This window comes from Morone saxatilis, unplaced genomic scaffold, assembly GCF_004916995.1.
Source record: "Morone saxatilis isolate NCDOM2014 unplaced genomic scaffold, NCSU_SB_2.0 Contig20, whole genome shotgun sequence".
Lineage (NCBI taxonomy): Eukaryota > Metazoa > Chordata > Actinopteri > Moronidae > Morone > Morone saxatilis.
The window spans coordinates 19,753,663-19,780,965 of NW_023339763.1; the positions used below are offsets into that span (position 1 = coordinate 19,753,663).

The 27,303-nt window shown below is 40.8% G+C and overlaps 5 protein-coding genes across 6 annotated transcripts in view; 2 read left to right on the forward strand and 3 right to left on the reverse strand.

Annotated features, from left to right (window-relative positions):
* ggnbp2 (gametogenetin binding protein 2) overlaps positions 1–902 on the reverse strand; it is a gene marked incomplete in the record, with an annotated part of 7,189 nt that extends 6,287 nt beyond the window's left edge. Inside the window, 1 exon segment of the mRNA XM_035667037.1 lies at positions 809–902.
* A 141-nt stretch (positions 903–1,043) lies between these two features.
* On the reverse strand, positions 1,044–3,440 carry pigw (phosphatidylinositol glycan anchor biosynthesis, class W). Its single transcript, XM_035665884.1, has 2 exons — positions 3,301–3,440; positions 1,044–2,983 (listed from the first exon to the last, which is right to left on the reverse strand). Exon 2 carries the CDS (start codon positions 2,978–2,980, stop codon positions 1,487–1,489), a length of 1,494 nt encoding a protein of 497 aa, XP_035521777.1. The 5' UTR covers positions 2,981–2,983; positions 3,301–3,440; the 3' UTR covers positions 1,044–1,486.
* A 388-nt stretch (positions 3,441–3,828) lies between these two features.
* Positions 3,829–16,470, forward strand: LOC118331352 (unconventional myosin-XIX). The gene is made up of 24 exons (XM_035666212.1): positions 3,829–4,074; positions 5,606–5,753; positions 7,993–8,141; positions 8,529–8,642; positions 9,090–9,222; positions 9,308–9,377; positions 9,466–9,568; positions 9,681–9,777; positions 9,881–9,957; positions 10,393–10,483; positions 10,704–10,869; positions 11,091–11,164; positions 11,268–11,389; positions 11,560–11,673; positions 11,872–12,048; positions 12,126–12,263; positions 12,359–12,466; positions 12,564–12,634; positions 12,729–12,808; positions 13,730–13,878; positions 14,017–14,146; positions 14,492–14,577; positions 15,095–15,418; positions 15,521–16,470. Exons 1-24 carry the CDS (start codon positions 4,015–4,017, stop codon positions 15,632–15,634), a joined length of 2,895 nt encoding a protein of 964 aa, XP_035522105.1. The 5' UTR covers positions 3,829–4,014; the 3' UTR covers positions 15,635–16,470.
* A 180-nt stretch (positions 16,471–16,650) lies between these two features.
* znhit3 (zinc finger, HIT-type containing 3) lies at positions 16,651–19,339 on the reverse strand. The gene is made up of 5 exons (XM_035666215.1): positions 19,164–19,339; positions 18,430–18,461; positions 18,268–18,333; positions 17,692–17,769; positions 16,651–17,516 (listed from the first exon to the last, which is right to left on the reverse strand). The coding sequence occupies exons 1-5, from the start codon at positions 19,229–19,231 to the stop codon at positions 17,317–17,319; spliced, it is 444 nt and encodes a 147-aa protein (XP_035522108.1). The 5' UTR covers positions 19,232–19,339; the 3' UTR covers positions 16,651–17,316.
* Positions 19,340–21,661: 2,322 nt separating this feature from the next.
* On the forward strand, positions 21,662–27,297 carry vkorc1l1 (vitamin K epoxide reductase complex, subunit 1-like 1). 2 transcript variants are annotated; one of them, XM_035666213.1, is made up of 3 exons: positions 21,662–22,084; positions 24,659–24,768; positions 26,786–27,297. In XM_035666213.1, exons 1-3 carry the CDS (start codon positions 21,861–21,863, stop codon positions 27,010–27,012), a joined length of 561 nt encoding a protein of 186 aa, XP_035522106.1. In that variant the 5' UTR covers positions 21,662–21,860; the 3' UTR covers positions 27,013–27,297. The 2 variants fall into 2 exon arrangements, with proteins under 2 accessions (XP_035522106.1, XP_035522107.1); XM_035666214.1 differs by lacking the exon at positions 21,662–22,084 and adding an exon at positions 22,092–22,740.
* Positions 27,298–27,303: the final 6 nt, after the last annotated feature.

Consider the following 27,303-nt stretch of genomic DNA (forward strand, 5'->3'; position numbering starts at 1 on the left):
CTAGAGACCGACTAGAGACCGACTGACCACCGTGGACATCAGCAGGCTACACCGAGCTAATGCTAACCTACTGCAGGTCATTGCGGGCTAGCTACAACATCACCTTGTCACTGAAATAAAGGCTACCGTACACATCTACAGTATCTGACACTAAAACACTGTACACAATGCCCACTGCCGTTGACAACCTGTGATCTAACCTCACTAACTCAGCTGAAGTACAAACAGATTCGTATTGACCCAGATTTAACCAGCTAACTTAGCGAGGCATCCTGGGAAACGTGTCTGATGTTTTACTTTGTAACAGCTGGTTTTTGTTTTTTTTGCTAAACTTGTTGACGTTATGAAGACGGGTTTAATCACGCTGACGTCCATCTGCTAGTCAGGAGAGAAAGCAGTAACCTGCGGCGAGCCAGGTAACGTTAGCCTGCTAGCTACCTCCATTTGCCAGTACGATAGTGGAAATTGAGGAAGCCGGTGAGTCGATTATAAGCGCAATATTCTCATACACACGGACGTTTTACAACGCGTTAACTAATAATACACACGTTGCAGCCTCGGTGTCGTTTGTTCACGCCCTGTCGATGTCTGCAAACTCGGCTAACTCACTGGTTACCGTCGCTGTCCCATGAAGCTAACGTTAGCAACCTCGAACACACGGCCAATAAGTTCCTCTGGCTGAGCGCTACTTAGCGACTGTCACTTTTACAGCTCCTCTTCCGTTACCGGCGGCTAAAACACCGACAACAACCGCTCGCCTTGACGAGATCAGAGCACATCGAAGTAAACCCAGTGAGCGTTTACTTACCCGCTAATGAAGTTCCCCTTAAAAAAAAATAAACAAGTGCGACAGTGAGTGAGTCTGCTACGGTGGCGGAATCTTCATTACTGATTTGACCTTTGCCCTCTGCACGTAGTAGCTGACGTTGTAGTGCGTGTGTCCTCCAGGGGGCGCAGTTCACCACATGCTTTATGTTGAGAAGGAGACAATGTCCATTCATACAATCCAGTTTGTTTGAGAAGAATTGAGTGAGCCGTATGGATTTCTGATTTTTTTATTTTCCTGTTCCCTTTGTATCACTTTTATGTACATATGTTGCTGTAGTATATTTTAATCCATGCACTTATTTTTGGTTGCGCTGCACTGTAGTAACAAACAAGAAAGATGTGTACAGATTACAGAAGAGTAAAAGCATTCCAGTTCACATTAAATGCAATATTCAGTTGCTGCATCATTTAAAATGCCAGTTTTCCTTTTATGAAAAGCTCTGATTTTCTGCTAACCAAATAAAAATCCCAGTAAATCAATGTAATGTAACAATGTATAAACAAATCATGTACAAAGGTATCTTCAGCATTACAGATCACATCTTCTTATAACATCAACTCTTTCCAGTGTTTTTAATTTCCCCAAATTTCAATGTCACTCCAGGCAACAAAAGTCTTCAGAATACACAAATGAACCATTTGTTTTACAAATGTAATCTTACCAGAATTTTACTGTAATATCACACAGATGTAAAACATATATTACCAAGGAATTCATGAACATGTACGACAGCAAAACACACACGGCAGATAAACTGCTACAACTAAGTGTGTCCACTATGGAGTTGGTCAATCCTGTCATCAAATTTGCAAGCAAGAAGAATAACAACTGATTCCTGCTGACAGCTTGAACGAGGCAGCGTCTTTCTATTTCACCCTCACTTTTGTCAGAGACTGAGTCCGATTGTTTTTTACACAAATTCCACGATGAGGGTACAAAGTGACAGCCTGATGTCCTTTTGCAAAACAGTAAAGCCATATCAGCTACACCAAGGCAGGTCATAAAGAACAAAGACTGAGCAACACTCCACAGGCAGAAAGGTAAATTAGCTAAGCGGCGAGACACTGGCTCCACAAGTGTCTGACATGTGTACAGAGCAGTGTACAGGACAGAACTTCCCAACAAGAGGTTAAAAAGTACTTTGAGCCACTGTCTAACCTGGGATCTAGGCTGCATCAGATAGAGTCCCACCTGAACTCCTGCCATGTAAATGGCTACGTAACCCACCACAGAGAATATGCCCTCCTTGTTAGCATGCAGAAAGTCCTTTTCTCTGTCATTGTTGTGGATAAGGAAGGCCTTCAGCCCCGATTTCTCCAGAGTGAACTGATACAATCCACTGATCAGAAGGGCAACTACCCACGACTGACTGACTGGCAAAACAGCCAAAACCATAGAAGCCACAACTCTGACGATGGCTAGCGTGAAGAAGAAATTCCAGTGGACGCCATATTCTGTCATATGCTCATGGTAGCCGGTCATTTTGACGCTCACCAGCCTTACCATACCAAGAACTACGAGGGGCCAGACAGACAGGAGCTGCTTTGTGATGTAAGTCATCCTGGATCCTGAGATGTTCTTCCCCCGGGCCTCTGGACAGACGAGGGCATTTGCAAAGACATACGCTCCAACCCCAAAGTCCATCACCCCTGTCCCATAGGTCTCTGTTTTAGCATACCGCCTTGGGAAGACACTAAAGTCTACGGCAAGAATGCTGATGGCTGTTTTCACATTTACAAACACTCGGAAGACAGTCACAAAGGGAACCTGGTTGAATTTAACGTGACTCTGAAGGAAGGTGCTGACGGTGTCCCTTGGGTGCCGAGCAGGAGGATGGTTGTTGGTACGGTAGATATAGCAAAACACACAGGCCGAAACAAAGGTCAGGCTCATGATGACCTGGTGGAGAACGCCGCTCAGAACGGTGCATGACAGGACGAGGGGGAGGACAAGCAGAGAGAAGTCCAGAAGCAGGTGACAGATCAGTGGAAGTGGCACTGGCAGAGTCCCTTTGGCCTGGTGGTAGAGGATCAGAATCAGCCCTCTGTTGATGAGGCACAGTGGGGTGAGAAATGAGCCCAGCGCCACCTCCTGCAGACTGGTCCCATTGAGATTACTCACAAACGCCTCCTTCAGTTCCCTCTGAGACATGGCCTGCAAACATTAGGATTCATTTTTTACTACATGAGAGAATCATGACTGTATTTAGAGACACATAAATATGAATAGGCTCAACAGACACTGGAAAATGGAACATTTAGGAGACATTTCAGCCAAAGCAGTACTTGTTCGTTGGCGGTGGCTCATCTGTTCTGAATAACATTATAAACTGCCCTTCATGATGGATGTTCACTTTCCTAACACATTATTTCACTAGCACTCACCACGAGCGAGGTCCTCTTAACGTCAGTTCCCTATTTTACACTAAGACATTTAATAACTTAGCTTTGTGTCTAGTTATCGGTACTTACCACGGGTTTGTCGTTAGGCTCTGGAACTGCAGGCTCGCATTAATACCTGTCCTACAGCATTTTTATTTACACTTCCCTGAAGTCTCAACCATGATGCTACATCTGCAGGAGAGCTGCTGCGCTTACTTCCGTGTTCGGCCCCATGCCGCATTCACAACAGCTCGGATTTCTGGGAACTCCTAACCTAACAGGGACTTGAGTTTCTAGCATGTTAAATAAAATATTCAGAAAAATAGTATTAGTTCTAAACTTAGTATAAACTAACCATGGATACGACGGTCAAACAGCTCCTGCTTAGTATCTATTTCAGACAAGTGATACATGCAAGATGACAATTAAAGTTCTCGACTTTTAGGAAGATTTGATATAAATTGATAAATATGAAGTCCTCATTTTAAGTCCAGTTAACTAGCATTAAGAAACCCGTCCTTAACCTATTAGGTTCCGAAGTACCAATACTTCCAGGGGAACAGCTGGACCCATGAAGCGTCAGCGAGAGGGCGGGAATAAGTGTGCGGTTCGGGAGTTTGGGAGGCAGTCGGAAAGACAGCGGGCACGGGAAGTTGTCCTTGAGGAATTTCTTACAGCAATGGAAAATATTGAGGTTCAGGACTGTAGAGGAGAATAACCACAACTCAGCTCAAGAAGGATTCAGGCAGTGCTCACAAAAGTGTTTGGGGATAGTTTTTAGACTCGTTTTTATCGGTGAAATCAATGAGTTCTGCGGACACCCGACGTAACGTTGGAGCAAGATTCAGAAATGGAGGGGGGACGGTAAGTTAGGACACAGGGGAACACCCGTCCACAATTCAACTCAACTGGTGGTTTAGACGTTTCCCTTTTTGGTTTATAAAATGTAAAAGTTAATGACAAGTTTCCCTTGACCTGAGGTAAATTTATCGATCTGTAAGTTACCGGTTCTCAGCTTTGATTGGTTGGTTTGTATTGTAACGTTTGTAAACGCAGGCTACCTGTGAATAACGTCACCGTAATCCAACGTTTAATGCGCCAGATGAAAACAATGCATGGAGTAAATTACGACAAACTTAGTTAAATATCGGCGTATATAGTGTTTCTACCTTGCTTGAGAAAAGGTAACAATAACTCACTGAGCAACGTGACTGAAGACTGTCAAACTGTCCTGGGCCACTTCTAAATGTGCTCTAAATCGTCGTTATTTTATTGACCTACAGCATAAAGACATGGTTTACACAGACACACACACTGCTGTAACGTTTTGTGTCTCTATCGGTGGCTGAAAATGTGTAGATGAGGCTTTAAAATGGGGGGGTTGCCAGTTTGTCACTACATATAACAACATTCACTAAATCGCCAGATTTATGAATGGGGTTTGGTTTGACTACAGCAGACATGGACGAGGTGACAGACATGTGCCACAGAACTGAAGAAATCACCTCGACCATTATCTAGGTGTATATGCTTTTTGCACCTACAGTAGTATAAAATTATAATATAAAATACTGCTATAACTTAAGTCTGTTAATTGTAGTGTAGTCATGTCATTAAGACTATTTACAGAATGATGGGATGAAGGCTACCTGCCATTGGATTAATGCTGTCAGCACAGATTTAGTACCTCAGACTGATGACAGTCCAGGCCACGTGATATTGGCAGGATGAAGCAGACTTGCATTTGTGAGTCTGAAGTGATTGTGGCTGAATGAATTACATACAGTTTGAGTATTGTAGTGCTCCTGTACAAATACACGGGGGAGCAACTGGCCGTGTGAGACTGGGGTCTGTTTTAGGCTTCTAAGATAAACTGTGGTGTCAGTGAAAATAGCACGTGAGGTGAGAATTAATACTTGATTTGTAAATGTTTGACAGCTTTCTCAAAGGCAAGAACATGTTGTAGGTGCTTCAAAGCTCAGGGAAGTTTGACAGATTGTATGGACCCTCTGAATGTGACATTTTGATGCATAGAATAAGAGCCTGTTTGGTGTATTTTCATGAGTCTGGAGCTAGTAAATGTCTCCTCATTTTGACCTTTGTCTTGTATCTAAACCTGCTGAAAATTGGCATGATCAGACTTGACGTCATGATGACATCGGGGTTTGGGAGCAGCTAGTTTCTGGCTCTGGGAAAGCTGTGTGTATGTTAATTGTGAGAATTACAGATACAATATGCATAAAAACATAAGCCTCCTCTCACACTTTTCTATCTACAATGCATTCCTCATTTTTACTCTCCTTTCCACCCATCGGTGTTGACTCGACAGTTTACAGTTTACACCCAATATCCTTGCTGTGTGTGGTGTCTGCCTCACATTTTGCCTTTCACATAGGTGAAAGGATTCGTCCAGAGAGTCCATTCTCCTCACCCGTCCCCGAATGACTCGCTGGAGGGAGAAATTCAGGCCTTCCTCACTGATGAAGACCAACTTCACACTTATGACGACCTCACCAAAGTCAACCCAGTGACCCCAACAACAGGTAACAAACAGGGCTGTAATGTCCCTGGGGCCTCAGAGTCTGGATGATAAAACATGATGTGTAATGAGGCTTGTTCTAGCTTAGTGGCGTTTCAGTAAGTTCACCTGTTATACATTTTGGATAGGTTTGATCAACAAAGCACCCCTTCCACTTATTATGATGGCATGAATCTTGAAAACACTACTGCTGAATGTCAGTGAGTGTTTGATATGTTGCATAAACTTTGTCTTTATTTACAAATACACAGCCAGTGTGACGCAATGTTTTCCAGCTCATGTCACCTTGGGTCTCAGTATTTGCTGGGTATTATTTAACCACGTCAGGATAAAATCTGCAGGCATGATCAAATAAATGCAAGCATGAATGATTGCTGCGCTACCAAAAAGCTGCAGTTAACACAGTGATAGGGGACCAAGGGCATGGTTTTCTTTACCTGCAGACACATGCCTCCCAAAAAGTGATTCTTGTATTCCTTATACATTTATACAGAAGCCGATAACGGCCGTACTTGCATTTAATGCCGTTATCTCGAGATCACGAGTTAATTTATTATCTCGTGATCGTGAGATAACGACATAACACGTGTTCGTGAAAACAAAAGGCAGATTTCTCAAGAAAACAAGATCATTTATCACAAAAGACTTTTGTTTTCTCGTGATCACGGAATAATCGCTAAGAACTTACAAATAAGTGTCTGCCTCATTTCATTTCAGTCTTGAGAAAAAAGAGTTTTTTACCAGAATGTACATCTGAGAGTTAATTTAAGTTATTACATTCTATGCAACGTGATGCAGCACTGACAAAACATATCAGGAGAGGCTGAGATTTATTAAAAGATCAGAGATCCCTGCAGTGTTCAGACTCTTTTCGTGCAGTTGTACCTGGCGTATGAAGATAAATATTAACTGGCATGTTGCATGTCATTCCTCCATGCACTGTCCATTATATTGAACCACTGCTACATCTATAATACTCCATCTATTGCACTCCTGATTAGGGATGTACAGATCCGATCTCAGTGATGAAGGCATTTGTTAACTGATCGGTATCGACTATATTGAGCTTTATTGTCCCGATCTGATCTTTTGCTGTCACACAGCTGTTTTTTCTCACAAAGCTTTCATGCACCGTGCAGCCATTGCTAACTCTCTCTGCTGTCTTCCTCTCCACTTCGGAGTTTCGCTGCGGGCGGGGCCGCCTCTGCTCAGAGGACAGACAGCTGTAGAGAACCAATACAACCACATTCAAGTGCAACAAAAGCTTTGCGTACAAAAAGCCAGTTAGAGGAATTAGGCAGAATACAGACAGTTCATTCAGGATAAGGCTGCACCAAAGCAACAAACACTGGAGAGAGAAACTCCCTCCAGACTGCAACAAGAGCAAAAAGATTACAGTGTTTTTATAGTTTATTGTGTAAAAAGAATGATAAGTAAACATTAAGCAACAGCTACAATGCGTTCATATTTTTCTCAATGCATTGTAGAGCTATTTAATTGTTAAGCATATACATTGGATTGATTTTAATAACTTCAATGCACCTGAATGAAGTGTGTGCTGTGCACCTGTATTATCCAAAGAAACATTGGATCAGGACTCGGTATCGGTAGATACTCAATATTAAATGACTCGGATCGGATCAGGACATCCCTACTCTGATCTCTGATAAACATTATAAGTAATAAGAGGAATATTCAGTTTTTTTGTAATAATTAACTTGTGATTTCGATAACAGCTCAAAAAAAAGTTAGTAGTAACTAAGGCAGTTCTCAGCTTCTCTACAGTAGTAGAGTGCACTAGTACAGTAGATAAATATTGAGCATAAGACTTTATTGTGTCGATGTGCAACATTTATCATCAGTCATTTTTACTTGCATTATGTAAGAAAAGTGTTTGTCATTGATACTCTGTAAAAGGTTTTAGTTTATATTTCAAGGTGGTTTTAGATTCAGCATGTGGGGACAAAACAGAACAGTACAGCTCATTAACAGCAGAGGTCAGGATAACAATATGGAATTGGTGTAGGATATTTTCTTTTCAAGCCCATGGATTGATTATACTGCATCTGTTCTATGGACCATGTTATTTAATATAGTCAAAGAATTTTATTATAAACAAATATATCTTTGCCATTGTAATGCTGCTCTCTTCTCTGGTGTCTTGTGTTCCTGCCTCTGTAAAATCTGTAAAATATTGCCTTGCCTGTTAATGTCTAATGATATTTAATGTTTTCCTCCGGTAGTGCTGAAATGCCTGCAGGCCAGGTACAGTGTGAAGGTGTTTTACACCCATGCCGGCTGCACCTTAGTTGCTCTTAACCCCTTCCAGCCAATCCCACACCTCTACTCTCTGGATGTGATGAAGGAGTATCACTGCGCTCCTCAGCCCCAGGTACAAAGTCACAGCTGCGTCTCACTGTATTTCCACTAACTCTAAGAGTTTGAGTTGTCTTGACTTTTTCAAAGAGCCGTTCCCTGAACATGCCAGATTAAGCACTAACCTTTAAAAGTGACCCAACTGGTACCACCAAAGTGTCAACAAGTCAACAACGATCAGTATTTCATCAGTATATGTGATGTTTAGTTCTAAAGTGCGAAAAACATCAACCGTGCTGTTTTGTGGTAACTTCAAACATAAATCCTCCAGTTCCTCATCTGCCTGCTTTTGTAAAGAACGGCTTCAAAGCTTAAACTCTGGAACCTCTTGAAGGCACTAACAGCTCTGCCTGCAGTTAGGAATGACCAGCATCTTAAGAGGTCTGTATATTTTTGTCAACAGGAGTTCAAACCACATATCTTTATTGTGGCGGAAGAAGCATACAGGAATGTTCGGGGCCAGCTGGAGCCAGTGAACCAATCCTTGGTGGTCAGCGGTGAGAGTGGTGCAGGAAAGGTAAGCCAACACAAAGAATAAACATAACCAACAACAACATCAATCAGGGGTTCAGAGGTTCTTTTTTACAGTGCCACAGAGTGGGCTGCACTTTCTGAAGTGTTTGTCTGTTATCACAGTTTAACCAAGTGTGTTTGTTGGTCAAACCAAATAAATAATTTAAAGAAATCATTTCATAGTAGTTTGTAATTAATTTATCTTTTTGTAGAGTTATTATTAATTAGTTTGTTGAAATGTGAGGATTTTCTGCTTTGAATATTGAAGATCTACGGGCTGGCTCATTCTGACATTTTTAGAATAAACATCTAGTCATAAAAATAATCTTTAAAGTGATCAGTAAAGAGAATAATCCATAGTGGCAGCCTTAAACATAGGTGATCTCTGTAAATTGGGTCCCATGATTAGCAGAAACAATCTTTAGTGGACCAGTGATTTGTATCTTTATAGACATGGACATCTCGATGCCTGATGAAATACTACGCCACTGTGGCGGCCTCCTCCTCCGTGGTGAAGAGTCAGAACACGGTGGAGAGGATAGAGAGGAGGGTGCTGGACTCCAACCCCATCATGGAAGCTTTCGGTAAGACAAGTGATTGCTGGTGTCTCGTTAATGTGAAAATAACCATTGCACACAGTCACTCAGCCAGCTCTTTCCCTCCACGTAGGTAACGCCTGTACGCTACGGAACAACAACAGCAGTCGCTTTGGAAAGTACATCCAGCTTCAGCTAGACAGGTACTGAGCCTGCAGCACTTTATGTATGTACTGTAGTATAAGTTGTTGGTCACTTGTGTCTGTTCAACATGTTATTTTTCACATGAAGGTGTCAGCTGTTAGTGGGGGCGTCGGTGCAGACATATTTGCTGGAGAAGACCAGGGTGGCCTGCCTACCGGATAATGAGAGGAACTTCCACATCTTTTACCAGGTGAAGTAACAGGGCTGCACCAAACCTGGTGTGCTCCTCTGGTGTTGTAGTTCAATATGAACACATTCACATGTAACTCAGATGGAAATACTGAGAGCATACTGTTTTTCAGATGATGAAAGGGGCCACAGACGAGCAGAGGAAAGAGTGGAAGATGCCACGTGGCCAACCTTTTACGTGGCTGCCAAAATCTGAAAAAACACTTGAGGGTTGGTCTTTATTTTTCACGTTTATTAAGGCATTTTGTTGTTTTTTATTCTATAAAAGTTTGTGCTTCTCATATGTAACTTCTCTGTTCATTTAATGTTTCAGAGGATTGTTTCCATGAGACTGTCGAGGCAATGGGTAATCTGGGCATTAATGCAGAAAGACAGAGGCAAATATTCAGGGTAAGGTGTTCAACATTGGTAACTTTTGACTTTTTCCCCTCTCTTTAGCATTTATAAACATTTAATAACTAGTTACACTATAATGTAGTTATAAGTACATATACTGACGTGTTTATTAATGTATAGTTTGTTATCACATTTGTTTTTATATTTATCAACATAAATGTTATAGCTTCTCCTATAAAGACATACATTATATTATTATAACTGTGTTTTACTACATTAGCATTTATTATCATATATTATTAACAAATACCTTAATAATACCTTATATCTGCTTACAACTGCATTAGGATGTGTTATATAAACTGTTTATTAAATGTGTATACACTGCTTGTAAATGCTAAATGCTAATCATTGTATTTTTGTGCATTGGATCTTTCTCTCTCTGCAAGCATAGAATTAAATGTCTACGTTTGTTGTAATGCATTACAGATATTAGCAGGGATTCTGCAGTTGGGGAACGTGAATTTCTCCTCTTCAGCGGATGAATCACAACTTTGTAACCTAGATGAACAATCCAAAGGTATTGGATGTGATTATGTTTAAGATATTAAATCTATCATCTTATCAATTCCTTCCAGTTACTGAGTGCTTTAAATGTCCATTGTTTAGAAACTTAAGACTGATATAAACACAAATAATATGATGCTCAGGGATTTATCTTGAAAGATCTCCCTGCTCCCTGACAATAACTATCAACAAACATGAATATGTACAGTAGATAACTCCTGCCTGTGCTTTAGACTTTTCACAGAGAGCTGCTGAGCTGCTGTGTGTCCCTGCCGAGGAGCTTCAGACGTGTTTAAGAGTGAGGACGTTAAAGGCGGGGAAGCAGAGTGTGCTCAAGCCCTGTCCCCAGGCCGAGTGCAGCATGAGGAGAGACTGCCTGGCCAAGGTCATCTACGCCCAGTAAGAATGAGGGTTTGATCATCACAAAACACAGCAGAATGTGATAATGCTATGTGGAAAGTGCTGGTTATGCACTTGCACAGTTTGATTTTGTCCCAAACACTTCTTTCCACCAAACAATAAAATGTGAAACCCCTTTGTTTTTTTGTTTACAGTAAACAATGAGGAAGATATGTCTGTTGGTTTATATTTGTAGTAAGTGTGTCACTTTTTTCCAACAGATTATTTGAATGGCTGGTAACATTCATCAACAACAGCATATGTGCAGACGAATCCATGTGGTGCAACTTCATAGGTAAGAGCATTATTGTCTCTTATGTCATTGAATACACGTTTGTATTTTTGCCCCAGTTTCTTTTCATTAGCTCACACAGTCCTCTCCTCCCTGTGATCTCCAGGAGTTCTAGATGTGTACGGCTTCGAGTGCTTCCACATCAATAACCTGGAGCAGCTGTGCATCAACTACGCCAATGAGAAACTGCAGCAGCACTTTGTGGCCCATTATCTCCGAGCTCAGCAGGTAGCGTCCATCACTTTTCCGTTTTCATTCAGAGATCTCAGCAGTTTCTGTGGTAACCTGCTTAATGTGGCGATATCCAGGCCTCCGACATTCAGGATGCTTCTTCAGTCAGAATCTGTGTGGATCAAAAACAGACCTTTTGTATTTTGTACTATCTGTGCTTCTACCAGGAGGAATATGTTTCAGAGGGGTTGCAGTGGTCCTTTGTCAAATACCAAGACAACCAGAGCTGTCTGGATCTTATAGAGGGAAGCCCTGTCAGTGTGTTTTCTCTTCTTAATGAGGTAATAGGTTTTTTTTTTTATTATTAATTATTATACTCATTTTTTAATGCTAAAAATAACAAAGACAATATACAGCTTGTATAACTTACACAACCATAACAATACAAAAGCAAAACAAGCAAGCATTTTATTGTTTAATATGTACACTGATTTATTATGAAGTGCATGTTTACAACTTTTTACATACCTGTCCTATAGGAGAGTCGTCTTAATCGAGTCTCAGACACAAAGACATTCAGAACTCGTTTGGAGAAAGAGCTCTGTGGTAACGCCAACATCAGCTGGGACAAGTTCAGCAAGGAGCCACACTTCACTGTGGCCCATTACGCTGGCAAAGTCAACTACCAGATACAGGGCATGGTGGAGAAGAACAAGGTATGTAATGAAAGCTTTTAAATTGTGTTCAGAAAGTTGGCAATCAATCTCATCTCCTACTGGATTTGGTTTTTCAGGACCCAGTGCCACCAGAGCTCATCAGCCTGCTTCAGAAGTCTGACAACCCCCTGCTTCACCAGATCTTCACTGACAAGGAAACTGAGAACCCAACTAACAAGGGCCTCAATAAAGTCACTGTGGTCTCCAAGTTCAAGGTGGGAATCAACTAAAGCCTTTATTAGCGGGGGCTGCAGAGCTCCTCCTGGGAGGGTTAAGTCAAGGCACTGATGATGTTAATGTCTGATTGTAGAACTCTCTGGAGAGCCTGATGAAGATCCTCCACACCACAACTCCTCACTACACTCGCTGCATCAAACCGAACCCAGACTGCAAGCCGCTGACCTTCCAGAAGGAGGAGGTAGATGTTCTGCTGTCCTCCTCTTCAGCAGTACCACAATTCTTTCTGTCGTCACTAAAGGAAAGGTTTTTAACGGGTCTTTCCTGTCTGCTGCCAGGTTATCATGCAGTTGGAGGCCTGTGGGATTGTGGAGACTATTCATATTAGTGCTGCTGGCTTTCCAATAAGGTGAGACATTTTTCCTTTTTTGTCTACTTTTAATCTTAATGTATTGATTTCTTTCTCTTGGACTTAAGGTTGACTTGTCATTTCTGTTTTATAGAATTCCTTTCAAAGACTTCATGCAACGTTATGGACTGATTGAAAAATATTCAAATTCCATGTCAGGGAGTTGTTGCGTTGGTAAGTACAGTTTGTTGTGGGATCCACTTAAAGTAAATTTAAAATTTTAGTTTACTGTGGACAAAGAGTGATTTTATTTCCTCTCTTTAGGTCTGCTGGTTTATTCTACTTTTCCTTCATTAGCCTTCTTATCAAATTTGATGCTCAGTTCTCTACTCTTCTTGGGACTTTTCCATTTGATGTATAAAAACAAGAGTTTCTAACAAAATTCGCAACTTCTTATGAACTTTCCAGGTAAATGCATGACCTCTGACTATCAGAGCTTGCTTTGCATGTTGTTTCGTGTTTCTCTACTAATTCTTGATCATATCACGCCTCATCTTAACCCACTGTTCAGCTGCTAGCGGCTCTATGTATGACAATGTTGGTCCGTCTGTCGGTTGGTCGGCCCGTCCGCCACTTTGGTCCAGACTGGAATATGTCAACAACTACTGGATGGATTGCTCTGAAATTTTGTAGACATTCATGGTCCTCAGAGGATGAATCTGACTTTGGTGTACTTGGTGTTGTAAAATGACAAAATGACAAAAACATAATCATGTTAATTTTGTCATTGTGAGCAGTTTAGCTGCTGACTTTAGCATTTGGTCCGAAGCAGCAGGGTGCCTTAAGACGGCCTCATAGAGCTGCTAGCATGGCAGTAAACTCTTAGTCTTATACAAGTGTTCAAGGATCCTGCTCACTAATCCTGAATTCTGCCATATATAATCAGGTTTTAAAGAGACATTGAATTTGCAGTAATCATATCAATGTCTGTGGAAACTGTGCTGTTGATTGTAATGGATTTATCTGTGCTCTCATGCTTACCCACTGAACCTCACCTGACTGCCATGCTTTCAAACAAACACTATGTGGTAAAACTGCTCTGCCTTTACTTGAATTATGTCTTTAGAGCTTCACTCCAATTCCTCTCTGTCTTAGATGTGGAGGCTGACAGCGAAAGGATTCTTCGGCCAGAGGTGGAGAAGCTCCTGAGTGTCGTGTTACATAAGGCGTTTGACCTTGACAGTGACAAACACAACTCATGGGTTCACTGCGGAAGGACTAAAGTTTTTCTCACCCAGTCGATGGTCAGTCTTTAAATACACCGGCATCCTCGCACATGATTTAAATCTGGTCATATTGTACTTAACTGAAGTTACTAATCAGGCCTTATCAGGGCTCTGGTCTTTTTGGGAGTACTGACCTGCCTGGCTGTTGTCTCACAGTTAGATTTCCTGGAGGATCAGAGGAAGAAGATCCTGTCTCGGTGTGCCTTTTCCATTCAGTGTTGCTGGCTGCGGTACCAACAGCGCAGACGCCACGCCCGCCAGCAGGCTGCTACTCTGATCCAAGCAGGTAAACTCTTAATGCCTTGGCCAGGTACCGCTGAGTGGAACCAGAAGAGCTCTCTGGCCTGGCTCCCACTGTGTGAGTCTGTTGACTGTGACCTCACTGTCTGACCAACAGAAACCAGCTGGCAGAGTCTGTAAACAATGTTTGCAGGCTGACACTGTTTATCCCTTCAGAAGCAACAGAAGCTACCACACATAGAAGCTCATCTGATAAACTGTTAATGACAGATGTTCTTTTGATACTTCCTTCTCAGTGGGAGTACATAAACATTTCTTTCCACAATGCACAGATTGAGCTGACAGAATGAATAGCGTGGTTATATGTTAATGAGTTTTACACCTCCTGCAGCGGTGCGGTCCTGGCTGGTCAGGAGGAAGGTGCAGAGATGGAACAGAGCAGCTGCAGTCATCCAGAGCACCTGGAGGAATAGGAGGGTGAGATTTGGAAAGAACAAATATTGTATCTTGACTGTATGTCTTCTTGCTTTTTCTTATATATTAAAGATTTCAGATCGGTCCTAATAATGCAGCTCATTGTTGTCTTATTTAGTGCATCAAAGTATGTTTACAGGTGTTGTGAAGTACCACTGCATATGTAAAGCCTTTTTGGTTCCATAGGGAGCTGTGCAAAATCTGATAAAATTGCCTCAAGGGATGTCACATCAGTCAACTGTAGTTGGGTCAGCTGTAGAAGACTACAAGTTTGAAAATGAAAGAAATCTGGGGGTGTGAACTTACCAGACGTCTGTAGCTCACTCATCTCTGCCTCAGGCTGGTGGCACGGGGCTACATTGGCCGCTACTAACATAACACATTTAAATCTTCAACCAAACTGTCAGTGGTTAAGTTGTATTGTGGGTAGTGTAGGCCCGGTTTTGACCAGAAAGAAGAATGCATGGAATATAAAAGGTTCTGCTGTGCCTGGTAAATCAATGTATCCTTCTTGTGGCAGGCACTATTGAAATCCTTGGCCGAAGCCGAACTGGATGATGCGAAGGACCTTGTGGAAGAGGACGTATCAGCATTGAACCCTGTTATCAGGGAGCGGGGCTCTGTGCAGCTCGCCAACATCCAGGAGCCTGTCACGGTTCGAGGATGGCCCATGGGCCTGGCTCTGGCCTCCGCTCCATCCATCACCATGTCTCTGACAGCCACAGGCTTCCAGAAGATGATGTCTGTGATGGCCTCCCTCAACCTGCCCTCCAGGAGAGCGGAGTATAAAGTGGAGACCAACCAGTACACAAAGGGGCTCGCCTCCATACGGGCTCAACCTAAGGTGAGGGCACAGCCACGCAAGTTCTGTTAAATCTTAAGTTTTCATCATCTGGATGATTTTTATGATTGGTCATTTGAGATTCCATTTTTCTTTTCTACTCAGGGATCTGTAAAGCTGCACTATCAGCGATCTCCACTCCTCTATGCTGACAGGCAGCCAGACATGAAGACCGATGTGACCGGGTTCAACGAGATCCTGCTAGAGAAAACTTTGTAAGAGTTCCCTCTCAGCAGAACACTAAAGACTGATTTCATGGACACAGATGGGGTACAATCGGGCACAGAGGTGCTTTTGCAGTGAAGCAGCTGCTCTTCCATAATCTGACACAAAGGGAACACATCTGGTATTTAAGATGAGTGTATTTGTGTTTAAAGTGATCATTTACAGCTTGAATTTACTTTTTTAAGAATGCCAAAGTTTATCTCACTTTGTGTTATACAAGGGTGCAAAAAGCTGCAAAGGCTGCACTCTTAATCTCAGTAATAACGCATAATAATATTTCATAATGCGGTCTGCTGTGAACCAGACCTTCTTATGAAAAATCCTCTTTCAGGCCGCAGGGACTAATTCAGTATTCAGTAGATGGCAGAATCACAGACCTTCCACATCTAGATAATGCAGAGACGATCTTGAGTTGTGATCATGATGATGTCATTGCAGGAAAAGAGTAATTTTTAAAATGAGACCTGGAATTTCATGGCACAATCCCAGCACCTTTAAACAGAGGACTGCAGGTTTTTGCTCCATTGTTGCCTCTTTGGAACGACTGTTGATCAAAGTATTGGGCCTTTGACTTGTGCCTTTCTTAAAATCTACACGCAAATCACAAATGGGATGTTAGTATATGTATTTATTTATGGGTGACTATTTATGTGCTTCTTTAGATTTATTGTGGGTGTGAAAAACATCGTGATTCAGATGCACATATGATTGCAGATGTCAGCCCAACATCCTGCATTTATTCCGAGTGATTTATGTGGGGGGGGATTAATTAAGCAAATATTGCACATGTAAAGCACATATTGCACATTAAAACCACACAGTAACTGACACATTACTCATGTGAAACAGGGAAAGGATGAACCCAGGTTTATTCAAATTGCTGCTCTTTTCTTGATAAAGGGTTGCTATAATATGCACGTCTGATAGTTTGACTGAACCACTTTCTATGTGGACTCTAATCTGCTGCAGTCCAAAGCATCAATGTTAGTACTGTATAACATACCAAAGTCTTTTTTTTTTTACACTAGTGCTTTCTGTGGAAGAACAATTGTGTTATTATACCCAACAGGTTTTATTATATTCATCATTTTAATATTCAAAACATCTTTTTGCTATCATGTTAGAAAATAATGAATGTAACTTAACACTGGTTATCATCCTAGCTCCTGATCCAACACTATTATCTACAGGGACAGCATATAGTACATCTTCATTTGCTCGCTAATTATTCCTTTTTTTTAACCTTTTCAGCTTAAATTCTCTTTGTGTCTGAGTCATTATGACAGTTTAATTGGAAATCCACTATAGCGGTGGTACAGAGGGATCAATGCACAACAACTTGAATTCTGTTAATATTTAACTGACAGTATTGTTGAAATAAATGTCAGTGTTCTAACATTTTTAATGTAGTTTTCCTTTCACCTAAACTTTTTACATGTAGTCAGCCAGTTCACAAGTGACTTCAGTTAACTACACTGTAAAGCTCTTAGTGTTAACAGAGGAACTGATACAGTTTCAAAACTTTCCAGCGTTTATTTGAACATTATATACAAACGGTAGCATGACAAGGCACAGGAATTTAGATCAACAAAAATGACAGTAACTACACAACATGCGTAGCACAGTGAGGCATTTTATATTTAAAAAAAAAAAGGCACCATCTGATAGGCATGGTTTTACAAATCAGCTTCATTGGATGTAAAATATCTCGGTTCATTTTCTACAATTTTCAAACACTGATCTGAAAATTCAACAAACAGAGGCTCCTGCATGGCAGCCTTCATTGCATCATATTTGCTGTCTGCACTGTCAACGGAGCGTAATAACTGTCTCAGATGGGGGTTGCAAAGAAGATCCCTCAGCTCTTTTGACTGACCTGTAGAAGAAAGAAGAAAACATAATTACCCAACCAAACTTTTTAAAATGTGTATTATGTGGTCATTAGTAAATACAAGTTTCAGATGAAGGAACATTTGACAGGTGCTGCTACTGCCAACAGTGAGAAAAACTGAAGGGTTAAGAGCAGACAAAAGGTAAGGCTGGATGAATACCTAACAGCTGGAGCCTCTGCAGGGGCACTTTGTCAATGATGTCATTCTCATGCAGAAGATCCTCAACAGTCCACGGCTCTGCAAAGACAGCGAAGCACACGGGATCAGAAAATTGTGACCTGTTAGTATTTCCATCACTTGATCTCACAGTTCATCTTTGCTGTGACTTAATCTACTGAAGTCACAATTAAATAAACTTAACTTTGACCACTTTAAGTAACAGCAGTAAATATTTCCCACATATTACCCACTATGTAAATCAGTGTAATGTGGACAGGAAAATGTACAGCTTTGTAACAAGCTGTTTGACATTAACAGCTATATTTAATCACAGTAGTATTTATTTAGGTTTTATTATATTTACAGTGATTGTTCACCCTGACTAAATTAATGAGGTAAATCTCACTGAAAACTAAAAACAGCGAGACGACAAGCAGTCTTAACAAAAATGTGACTTTTTGTATGTTTTTTTACTGCACTGTGAACTTTGTCTACGTTGCCCACCTATTATAAAGGATTTGATTTATGGACACACAAAGGAAAAGAATCACATGGATGATGAGAGAAGTAACATACCAGTGTTGAAAGCATCCTTGACTTCAGGTTCAATAGGTGTCGGCTGCTTAACAGGAAGGCAAGTGTCTATGGACAAAAAGAGAATTTAGATGGTGGATCACTGAGTGACACAGGTTGTCTGCACATTGTTTGTCTAAAGATACTGAGATCAAGCTTATTTACCTTTATGCCTTTTGTAACAGCCAAGTGAACAACTGTAAGAGGAAAAAAACAGTTAGCAATAATTAAAAACTATTTATCTAGCAGATCATAATGATAACTAATAGAGTCATGGTAACATCAGTATCACTGTGTATCTTTATATACAGTCTGATCAGGACAAACTGCACCTTTAACTGATTATTCTAAATATGGACTGCATGTATTAATAAGCAAAGTGTGTGCTCAATAAAAGTCAATGGATTAATTAAACAATCGAAACATCTCGCGGTGTGATGTCTAACTCGTTCGGGAGTGTGACGTCAAATCGCAAATCGTTTTGACCTACGTGGGTTGCCGTCCCATGTGTGTCCCAACATTGTTTTCACGTGTAACTTTAAGTCAATGGCATGGTCTGTAAATATGCTCGTATTTTTATCTCTTTTTAATTTGTAGTTACAAACGTCCCCATGTTTTAAAGTCCTGGGAACCGGTGTCAATTCTACGTTGACCGTAATGTAACGTTAGCTTTTAAAGGCTGTTATACTTGGTATGTATTGTTTTAGTTAACGTTAGCAGGACAACAGGACATTGTTAGTACTACATTGACTATTGTTCTATATTCTCAAATGTGTTTTTTTGTTGTTGTTATTTTGTTTTTTACATTTTCTAGCATTTAGAACGGAGCCAAACAAAGCCAGAAGCTAACAGGAGGTTAGCTGACGTTAGCGCTTGCAGACTTATTTAAAGTGACTCACTATCTTATGCTGCAGGTTGGACATCTGTACTTCGGCGTCTGTTCGCTGCACACACTGCAGATCTGCATCTTACCGGGTAGACAAAATAAATGACGAACAAATCAGTGAAGTTGCGAGCAGCTCATACATGTGTGGAAGCCAGGAAGTGCGTGCTATCACTTCCGGTTGTACAACGGTTTCTTCAGAATAAAAGCAGGTATATTTACCTAAAAATCACCCAGTATACCAACAGCTGTAAAACCCCATATACTGGCAAGTACTTGCGAGCCTCTTGTATTCGTCATATATTTATGTAATGTGATCACTGCAGGGTACTTTCCACAATCTGCACACATGTTGTATTGTCTGCTTAGTTCTCATAAAAAATCTCTCTCTGGGCTGCATTCATATCCTTGAGCATTTCTGAAAGCACTGCTGTTTGGCCTTGGTGCCTGGATGTGCATGCAGCGAGCTCTCATTCCCCCTGAAAAGACACTTGACGCTGACAGGAGGAGGAGGAGGAGGAGGAGGAGGAGAAATTGTAAAAACAAAACAGAAACAAACCTGTTATGCAGCCTACTTAACACTAACACAACAGAACTGTCTTTATTATCAGTTATGAGGGATAGAAAACAAAACAATCCAAGGTGGTTTACTTAACATCAGTTTTTATTGAATCAAAATACAATAAAATATCTTAAGCACCCACAGAAATTACTATGTATGTGTATCAAGCATAAACCACTGACCTATTATAGCTCAACACAAACTATTCTTGCACAGCTGTAACTTGAGAGCAGGAGGTCTTGTTACAGGGTAGAGAATGGGATGGAGAGCTGTTTCATGACTGATTAAAGGACATATTTGCGTTGTCACAGCAATCCATTCACTGGGTCAGGGAAGGCAGAGACACTTGGCCACGATCAACATCAGAAATCCAGATTGTGTTCAGATCTGTGGGGAAATCAGAATTAAATGGTCACCGCAAGTCACGTCCTGCAATGTAAACGAGCATATCACCTGCAGATTGTTTTCTCAATTAATCATTTGGTCTGTAAAATGTCACTAAATAGTGAAATATGCCCATTAACATATTGACATATTCCTCTTGCTTGTTTTATCTGAATAACCATCTACAAGTCACAGATATTCAATATACAGCGAAACACCACAGTGAAAAACTGAACATCCTCACTTTTGAGAAGCTGGAAGGAGCAAATGTTTGGCATTAAAACATTACTTAAACGATTAATCAATTATCTAAATTATCACCTATTCATTTTCTGTACTATTTTAACTATTTTTTTCAGTGCCTGGGTTATGGTGACAACTGCTCACATTTGAAGGCATCAGAATATCCTATCACTTATTCCACCTGTGGAAAAAATGTTTTATTATGATACAAACCGAATAAATGGGACAAAAACATTACAGAGGAAATGCTTGATCCATATGGCAGAGTGACCTAATATGTAGAGCTGAGCTAACTTGAATTTTCAAGCACCGATTACAGTGATCCTGAACACAAAGCCAGGCGTTGTTCACCTCATTCATGGGAGTCAACTAATCGCCAGGATCTTGTTATGTAAATAGCAAGAGGTAGTGTGTTTTTTTCCTAACACAATGGCCGATTGTTGAATAAATACGACTTTTCAACTATGTATAAACACAACAGATGCACATTGTTACCCGTAAACATCGAGGAAAGCCATCAGGACGATGCGCTCTTGGTTCTCCTGCGTTTCATCTCGCTGTTGTGAAATTTTTCTGCTATCTTCCTCTCGTGTCCTGCGGGGCAATGGCGGTTTGTGTTGAGCTCGATCTCCCTCTTGGTTCGCCCCTTTCCGCAGGCGTGACACGAGTACTCGAGTAGATTGTAATAGTCATATTGATCGTAATATGCTTCCTCGAAAGAAACAAATCTTTCCATGTCTGTCGCCATTTGGGAACGAAATGCAGCAGTTTGCAGCAGTTTGCAGCACAGGAGTCTCAGAGCGAGTAAACAGATGATGTCACCCTGTGTTTATATATTTGAAGTCACGTGATAGCACGACTGTGTCACTGGGTGCTTTTGACTGTGGAGATTTTAATAATATGCTTTAATAAATATATTGTGCAGGTTATTTAGGAAATATTGCTATTTATAATTTTATTTTAATAATAATTTGCTTTGTTATTTCACTTGGTATGTAAGTTCTGTCCTCGCATGTGAAGATTGGATCTTTTTGTTTGTTTTATTTTCTTGTGTTGTGAATATTTTAAAAGTGTGTGCTATGTGTTTGCATGACAACTTAATCATTCATATCAAAACCATGTTATAAATTAAAATGGTTGTCATAACAATGTCGCTAACGCGCCATTATTTTGTAAGAAAGTACGTTTAGGAAGCTTTAGTGTCTGCAATGTGGTTGAGATTTGAAAATATAAATAAGTTATGGTAAATATGGTTAATGTGGTTTCACGCTGCACATTGTGAGGTTATAGAGCTACTGGCATGTTGTATGTTCCCATTAATTAACAACAACTCTAATATGAGAGAAAGAACATAAAACGTGTGGCGTTGAAGACCGTGTACTGTCGGAGTGTGTCCGCACAGACAGCCATGTTCAGTGTACTGCACTGTTTGGTTGCTGAGCCCAGCGGCCCGCCCCTCACGGTGTGGCACGTCCTGACGCGTCTCCACGTCGCAGTTGTGTCTCACAGGCGAACTCGCTGCGTATGTATGCGTGTCTCCAGCTAGGCCAGAGAGTGATGGCGGCGCCCGTCCTGAGAGTGTCCACCCCTCGGTGGGAAAGAATAGCTCGGCTTCTCGTTTGCCTGTTGGGCATACTGTTGTCTCTATATGCCTTTCACGTCGAGAGGGAAAAGGCTCGGGATCCGAGTTATAAGGCTATGTGCGACGTCAGCAGCTCCATCAGCTGTTCAAAAGTGTTCAGCTCAAGGTAATTTGAATTCAGCAAAGAGCGCTCAATGAAGCTGCTATTGTGGCGACCTGGGAAGGGCTGCGCGGTTCAAACTGTCAGAGGCTCTCCGTTAACATGTACCGGCTGCCCTCCACCGCTAAGGCTAACTTCAGACTAGAAGTGCTGGCGTGCTGCGAGCTGGCTGCTTGTTAAATAACCGGTCTGAAATAAGTTAACTTTTAGCTTATCGTTCAATAAGCACATCATTAGCTATTTAGCTCGATGAAGCTAACTTCGGCGACCGCTAGCTAACGCAGCCCGTTTGTTAACGTTATACTTGTGAGCCAGTTATCAGCACAGAGCACTGATTCATTATCCACTGACAGCCGTACTAACGTTACTACATGTGTGTCTGCAAGGGTAACACATCTGTAACACCAACTTTAGCACACAAGTTGATGGTAGCTTGTTCGGTCTAACGCCTGTGTGTTGTTGCCGGATGGAGCCATTCATTCCGCCGACCAGAGCGGGGGTATGTCGGTGGTTATCCGCCCCGGTGTTGATCATTTTGGGGAACTTTTGAACCTGCTAGCGCTCACCTTATCTGTCACGCTGCTGCCATTAGCTGTGGTGCTAATGTCCGAGGGGTTAAACCCTACACCCATCCCACCTAAAGGGACAGACCTGCTGCAGAGGTCAGTGGACAGGACTGTAACAGTGTTAGCGACCCGAGAGTTTCAGTGCTGCTCACAGTCACACATTGTTATCAGACAGATGCATTGCCACAGCTGCTCAGATAAAGCTGTGGCTACTGTCTTCCTTTAGCTGTGAGTAAACAAGAGTTGGTTTACCCACAAAGATAAGTTTGCAAGCAATCAGTCGTTTAACGTAACACCCATCTACATTCTTAAGATCAAAACCAAGTCTGTGAAGTTGTCATACCAGCTTTACTGTGGGCATACAGCTATTAATGAAAGTTCCCCCCACCTATTACAACCTCACTGATTGAGAGTCTGCCTGTCTAAATGCAGCCTGTCTAAGAGTTATCACATATTTGAAAGGTGAGTAAGAGGATTCTCTGAGTATCAGAGAGTCTCGCCTTTGTCATCTTAAATAAGCTATGAGCGATTAGTTATGACCTAATGTCTTTAAAAAAGCACTGAAGCAATGACTGAATGAAAGACATAATTTCCTTTCTCTAAATGAAGAACCCCTGCAGTTTCTATTTCCCTGTAAACAATGCCATCAAGGGCCAAAGACAAAGTGAATACCCTGGGGATGCAACTTATTGAATTAATGTATGTTTAACTGCATGTTTTGTGCATGCCTCCTCAAATGCTTATATGTTGAAGTCTTGAAACACAACACAGAATCCCCCCTGGAGTGGAAAAAATGCAAAGCATGACTGTCTGCAATGTAAACATAATTTATTACACACAAGGAGAATGAACTCCCACATAGTGGTAAATTAAATGAGATCGCTAAACATATTGCACACTGAGAGATAACTGTCACATGGTATTTAAAATGGCTTTTAAACTTGCATCATCCCAACTCTTACTGTCGTTCTCCCCAAATATAAAATGATAAAGAACTAATAAGAAACTTGAACGTGGTGTGTTATATTGTGCAAGAAATGAAACCCAACACGTCTGTAGCACAGAGAGGCTGTTTCAGACTATGTGAAATAGAGTAATATGATTACTGAACGTGTTAAATAAGTTGCATATTCCCACTGAGTGAAACTCGTACTGTTTTTAATTAAGCTAAAGGAATGCATGTCTTGTCTTAGTGTGCTGATGAACCTGTCGGCACAGCAAAAATCATGTTTTGCATAGATTCTCCGCATACTTAAGGCTTCACACCAGGGCAGATGCTTCAGACAGGAATGAGACCTAACGTGTTTGATAGGTTTAGTGGTGAATAGTGGTACTAACAGGTGGGGACAGGAGTATTTCACTAGTGCCAGCTGTTGTGCCACCGAAGTTAATGCAAATTAAACTCTTTGTCTTTTATAATCAGACAAACTCAATACAGGGGTTGTCTTTGACGGGCTCCTATGTGTCACATGCACTGAAGTACTCGAGTCATGATTGTCCAGATGTGATTTATTCCAATACAGAAATGCTTCTTTTTTTTGTTTCATTTGTTTTCTCCTTCTCAAAAAGTCATCAATTAATTGATTAGTTAATCAACAGAAATTTGGAGGATCACCTCAAACTCTGGGGAACTGTGATGGACATTTCTTTTTTTACCATTTTGTAGACGAAACAATCAAGAAAACAACTGGCAGATTAATCGATAATGAAAAGAATAATTAGTTCCAGCTTTAGTTAACGGAACCCTAACATTCTTTAATACTATAATATATCTGTCCTTAAACAACATTTTGCTTAAAAAACAAACTCACCCAGCTGGTACTTTAGGTTCCTAGAAAACAAACTTTCTGGGGAACTTTTTTTCTTCTTTTTTAAATCTTTAAAAAAAAACCTTTATTGTGACTCATTGGACTTTGATAGGCCTCGGCTGTGGTCCAGTCTGTTTAGTATGCCACAGTTTTCGTCTTCACTCTTGAAATAAAGTTTTCTTTGCTGATGTTTTTGTGTGGTTTAGGTGGGGTCGAGGATTTGGACTCTTGGGCTCAATTTTTGGAAATGACAGTGCACTGAACCAACCCAACAGTGTCTACGGGATTGTCTTTTATGCCTTCCAGCTTCTACTAGGTAAGACGTTGTTTCATTGAGTAATCTGTCAGTATATGCAATATATTAGTATATTCAGGCGACAGATCTCTCTGACCATTGTACTAGCAGCAATTAGTGTTGCTTAACTCGGCCTCTCGTGGCTGTATTTGCCTCACATAAAACATATTTAGTGGTCATGTGTAAATGTCAGTATACTGTTTTAACTCAATATAAAGGAGTTACTACTAAGACTGCCTAGGTAACAGTGTAGTGGAGTAAGAATGGCTTCATTTCTTTAAGGTTGACTCTTATTAATGCTGTGCTTGTCCCAGTCTGACAGTCCTGACTGATCATAAAGTGACTTGTTTAAACTTTAAAGTTTTGCCCCTTTTGGTTACTTTCGCAGTCAAATTCTCCTCCCCTCAGTACATTGATGGCATTGCTGACTCAGTCATGCTGGTTTGACATGTTTGCCTGCCGAGTGGCCTGTAGGCTTGCCTGGCCACCTGGTGCTGGCACAGAACAAGAGGTCCTTTTAGGCACAGCAGTTAGCACTCATTTGACTAACACAATAGCAGCCCAGTTCTGCCAAACTGCTACAGCGGCTCAAGATTTCCATATTAAAGGCAAGACCACTCGGTTCCCGAACTTTCATTAGTCTCATGGCCTTGGACTGTCCAATATTTGTGTGTAGGCATGACTCCAGAATCAGTATTACAGAGGCTTTAATCTCTGATTAATGCCAGTGTGCAGCATGGGACTTCACTGTTCTTATCCACATGAAATGAATGCTATAGTTATAGCCTTTCCCCATGATATTTTCCTGTATTGTAATTTAGTGTTATAAAGAGAAAAGGGGTGGGTAATATTTATAAAATATATCCATATCCCTCTGTATATCCTGCTATATGTCATTTTGTATTGCAATATGGAAAGATATCACGATATAGTAAATTTTCTGGAAAGATTATTAAGAAAGAACGTTAATGGGAAGAATAATCAGGCAATAATGTTTTTTGATGGTGCGGAAAATGAAATACCTGACAAATCAAAGTGCTTTATCACATTAATGCAAACATCATAGAAATATGATACTTCCGTGAAGCAGTCCTGGTAGGGGAAATCCAACATGGTCTAATTCACTCAGAGACATCAATAATTACAGAGCTTAAACTTCATGGCCAGTGTGTTCTAGTTATCTCTCGTGGCAAAAGACCTTGTCTATAAGAACACAAACTGAATAAATGTCTGGTAGTGGTTTAAGTGATGTACACATTATTACAATGCTCGTTGTAATTTAATTATATAATAAACATTATTCTAATAATGTTCAAATAACTATTTTGGTACTCTAGTTGTACTTTGTAACTGTAATACAGGAGGTACCTGTATTCTACCACTGGGGTTCTCAGGTGGTAACAGTTAAGTAATATTACCAAATTCCTTTTCAGCATAATGTTTATTATAGTATTGGATTATATTAACAGTTATTGTATTGATGTGTACATCACTTTAATGTTGCAGCTGATGATGGTGGGACTGATTTCAACTATTTTATATACAGCTGGTTAATCTATAATAATACACCACAATTTATTTGTTGATTGAATTTTGTTTTCTGTATTTGCACAGTTACTAGTAAGAAACGCTTTAAAAGTACAATAGCACTTGAGTACCTGTACTTAAGTTACTTTCCAGAACTGGACCCAACTGCATCATATACATGTGTAATGACAAGGTACATGATAACATTTGGTAGCCATAGAGAATCCTTGCCTGTTGTTTAGCAGTAATTGTTACAAACCTAATGAAATATCACAAGCACCAACTGTGGGGAAACTCTGCCTTAGAACTATGACTGCACCTCATGTGACAACAGAATAATATCACCAGTCTACTCGGTGTTTAAATGTCATCACGAGGCTTCTGGTAACATAAATAGAGAACTGTCTGAGGCCGAAAGCACAGTCATCAGGTTGCTTGTGTGTTCCAAAGTTGTCTTTTTTTAAAGTCTTTATTTATTTGTCTAAGCTTTAGTTTGTGTTTCTTGCTGTAGGAATGACTGTCAGTGCAATGGCTGCCCTAATTCTCATGACGACATCCATCTTGTCGGTGGTGGGTTCGCTCTACCTGGGCTACATCCTCTACTTTGTCCTAAAGGACTTCTGCATCATCTGCATCACCACATATGCGCTGAACTTCATTCTCTTTATTCTCAACTACAAGCGACTGGTTTACTTGAATGAGGCCTGGAAGCAGCAGCTTCAGGCCAAGCAGGACTAAGCTGTCGAAAACGGCAAGAAAATACGATACACAAACAAACGACAACAAAAAAAAAAAGAAATGTGACCTCTGAACATTTGACTTGCCACCAGGAGACCTTGCTTCCAAACAATGTTTATTCTGCTGTGTGTTCAAAAAAATGAAGAAATTTAACTTAACTGTTGGGCCTGACATCTCAATGTTGCAAACACAGAAGGATTTGTAAGTGAAAGATGATTTTCTTTTAATTTCTTTTTCCTTGTTTAACATTGTACTCACTTAAGGAAGGGGCTGGCTGTGTGTGTGTGTGTG